The sequence below is a fragment of the Sus scrofa genome, chromosome 10 (assembly GCF_000003025.6).
Source record: "Sus scrofa isolate TJ Tabasco breed Duroc chromosome 10, Sscrofa11.1, whole genome shotgun sequence".
Taxonomy (NCBI): Eukaryota; Metazoa; Chordata; class Mammalia; order Artiodactyla; family Suidae; genus Sus; species Sus scrofa.
Window position 1 is genome coordinate 32109669 of NC_010452.4, and position 3596 is coordinate 32113264.

The 3596-nt window shown below is 54.5% G+C and overlaps 1 protein-coding gene across 1 annotated transcript; it reads left to right on the forward strand.

Moving 5' to 3' along the window:
- On the forward strand, window positions 698-2861 carry CCL19 (C-C motif chemokine ligand 19). The gene is given in 4 exon segments (NM_001170516.1): window positions 698-758; window positions 1793-1919; window positions 2666-2759; window positions 2841-2861. Coding segments are annotated over 4 exon segments (303 nt in total).

Here is a 3596-nt window from a genome sequence, read left to right on the forward strand (position 1 = left end):
GAGATGTGGGATGGGGGGGTTGGGCCTCCTTCCAAGGAACATTCCCTTTCAACTCTGCCTGTCCCAAGGGAGGGGAGGGACTAGTTACCCAGTGATGGATGGCAGCCACTGTGATGACCTGGGGGGCGCTCATCCCTGACTCTGTGGTGGCCCTGAGGGGCCAGGGAGCCTTCACCACCACCAGCAGTGGAAGGAAGCATGGAGAAGAGAATGAGGATGAGGGATAAACCTAGGGAAGAGCGAGTACCTCCCCACTCTGGTCCCTCCATCCTAGGCATCACCTCTGGAGGCCAGCCCTATGGCTGATGACGCAAATGCCACCAGCGAGGTGCTAGCACAGATTCTCTCTCTCTGGAGCTGACAGCACAAGGTCCCCTTCTCTTGGCCAGATTCTTAGAGCTGAAGCCAAGGAAAGCAGAAGAGAGGGATGGGGGGTGGGGGCAGGGTCAGGCTCCAGCAGAAAGAGGGGGGCAGCGGGGAATCCACAGAATGGACTTGGAGGGGAATTTCAGAGCAGAGAAAGTGAAAGTTCCGGACCATAAATAGGAGGCACTGCCGGCTCCATCCAGCTTCCACACTCGCATTCCCAGGCTCCCTCGCACCCCAGGCTTCCCAGCCAAGTCTCAGCTTCACACGGACTCCTGCCTGCCCTGGATCCACTCGTGTCCACACGCTTGCTGAGAGTCTGTTCACCCTGATGGCATCCTATGCAGCCACACTACTGGCCCTCAGCCTGCTAAGCCTCTGGACTTCTCCTGGTAAGGCTAAGGGGAGGCTGAGGGTGGAGGGGAAGTAGCGGGATGTTTGGGTCTCAGACTGCTTGGCACTGGACGTGAGGGACACTGAGTTAGGGCTGCATGTTGCCATGAACCTGGGGGTTCCCCATGCCCTGTATGTGCCAGGGGGTGTGGGTGTCCCTGGGCCTCCCTGGTGGATCCAGGGTCTACCACCACCCCTCTCTCTGCAGCTCTATCTCCTGCTGCCTCGGTTCTCCAGGCAGAAAGAGAGAACAGTATTTATTTGCTTAAGGTGGGGAGAATAGGAGCTGCTACGGCATGGCTAATAGTCAAAATATTTCAGAGTTCCCATGTGGCCCAGTAGATTAAGGATCTGGCATTGTCACTGCAGTGGCTTGGGTCACTGCTGTGGCATGAGTTCAATCCCTGGCCCAGGAACTTGCACATGCCATGGGCATAGCCAAAAACAAAAGAAAACAAAACCCCCCAAATATTTAACCATTTCTAAGTTCTACTAATACCAGCCTCCTGCCACCCCACCCCACATCCATCCCCCTACCAAAGTCACAGCATGAACTCTCCATTTACGGGGAAGTTGGAAGGACTTGGAATAGAGGTTGGGACGATCAGGGCAGAAGGAAGGCAGTTTATGGGGCTCGTGGCAGTGGTTGTTTGCCAAATAGCTTAGAAGTACTGCCATTTATTTAGGAGCCAGGAGGGGCCATACTGGTACATACTGGTTGAAAATCATTCAGGTATATCTGCCTCCATACACACACAGGTGTCCTTAAGCCCTGCGAGGGTTGTGGCCTCCCCTTCTCAAAGTCTTTGTGTCCTGACACCACTTCTTTTCTTTTTCTTTTTCCTTTTTTCCCTTTTTTTTTTTTTTTTTTTTTTTTGGCCTCACCTGCAGCATGTGAAAGTTCCCAGGCCAAGAACTGAACTGGCACCACAGCTATAACCAGAGCCATAGCAGTGACGACACCAGGTCCCTAACCCACTGAGCCACCAGGGAACACCCTGACACTATCTTCTTTCCCCTAACCCCACCCTAGCTCTGGGAGATGCCAACGATGCTGAAGACTGCTGCCTGTCTGTGACTCAGCACCCCATCCCTGGGAATCTGGTTCGAGCCTTTCGCTACCTGCTCATTCGAGATGGCTGCAGGCTGCCTGCCGTGGTGTGAGTTGTGGGAAAAGCCTGTCTTCTCTCATCTGCCCATCAGCCGCTGATGCCACCCACGCCCCACCTTCTTATCTCTCTTTTCCTAGTCAAGCCCAAACCCTGCAACGAAGCCCCTGACACAGGTTCCCAGGTGTGGTCCCCCACCTCTGTCCCTTACATCAGGACCTGCCAGGAAGTTGAGTGTCAGGGCTCTATTTTCTCTGACCTCTGACTTCTATTATACAGAGTTGTTTTCTTTCTTTTTTTTTTTTTTTTTTTTTTTTTTGGTGGGGGGCACCCTGCATATGGAGTTCTCAGGCCAGGGATTAGATCTGAGCTGCAGCTGAGGCAATGCTGGATCCCTAACCCACTGTGCCAAGCCAGGGATTGAACCCATGTCCCAGTGTTCCCGAGATGCTGCTACCCTATTGCGCCACAGCAGGAACTCTGCTGACCTCAGACTTTTTTTTTTTCTTTTTTTTTTTTTTTTTGCTTATTAGGGCCGCACCCATGGCATATGGAAGTTCCCAGGCTCTGGGTGGAATGGAGCTACAGCTGTTGGCCTACACCACAGCCACAGAAACAGCAAGGCAGGATCCAAGCCATGTCTGTGACCTACACCACAGCACATGGCACCGCTGGATCCTTAACCCACTGAGCAAGGCCAGGGGTTGAACCAGGGGTTGCGACTCCATGGTTCCTAGTTGGATTCATTTCCACGGCACCACGATGAGAACTCCCTGACCTCTGGCTTCTGACTCCAGGTTCACCACGCTGAAAGGTCGCGAGCTCTGTGCACCCCCTGGCCAGCCCTGGGTGGAGCGCATCATCAAGAGACTGAAGAGGAAATCTGCTAAGGCAAGCCCGGCCCTCCTCACCCCCAGCTCCTCCCTCTGAGCCCCTGTGCTTGTATGACCTTGATCTCCCTTCCTCCCCCAGAGCAAGCACCACCGCAACTAGCCCCTGACAGTCCCGCAGGGAGCCCTGTGTCCTGTGTTCTGAGTGAAAGAATGTGAATCACTGAAGCCCTGGGGAGACAAGCACCGGCAGAGAGGACCAGGCCTCCAGGAGCGTCACTGGGAGTGGGAGTGAGACTGAGTGTGGCGGAAGCACAGTGTTTCCACACCCAGACTGCAATGCTTTCAATAAAGCCCAGCTGGTACCCACGAATCTGTCTGCTGTCTGTTTGCTGTTTGTCCAGAGGAACAGTGACAGGAAGGGGGGAGATGGATGGCAGGATTCATTTCCACCCTGCATCCCGAGCAACCTCCTCCCCGACCTCCACGCAACACCCTGTGTCCTCAAGATCAGCTCCCCCAGTCCACCCCTACCCCCATCTCCTCACAGCCCTACCTCACCCCACAGCTCAGCAACACAATACTAATCTTGAGTTGGTTCCCTGTACAAGCTAAACTCTCTCAAGCCTCCAAGTCTTTGCTCCCTGGGACAGGTGCTCAAGCATCAAGGCATCTCAGGGACCCAGTGCCAGTAAGGGGAAAGGGATTATTGGGAACTGGCTGGGGAAGAGCCAGGGAGCCCAACTCTATTGCCTGGGGTGGAGGAGCAGGTCCATCCACCCATACCACTCCCTCTGTCTGCAACATTCTTCTCTCTCTTCTGCCTGCCTGGCTTCCCATCTGGGTCTGGATGACTCTCCAGGAAGCCTTCCCTGACTCCAGGCTAAGTTAAGGCGTC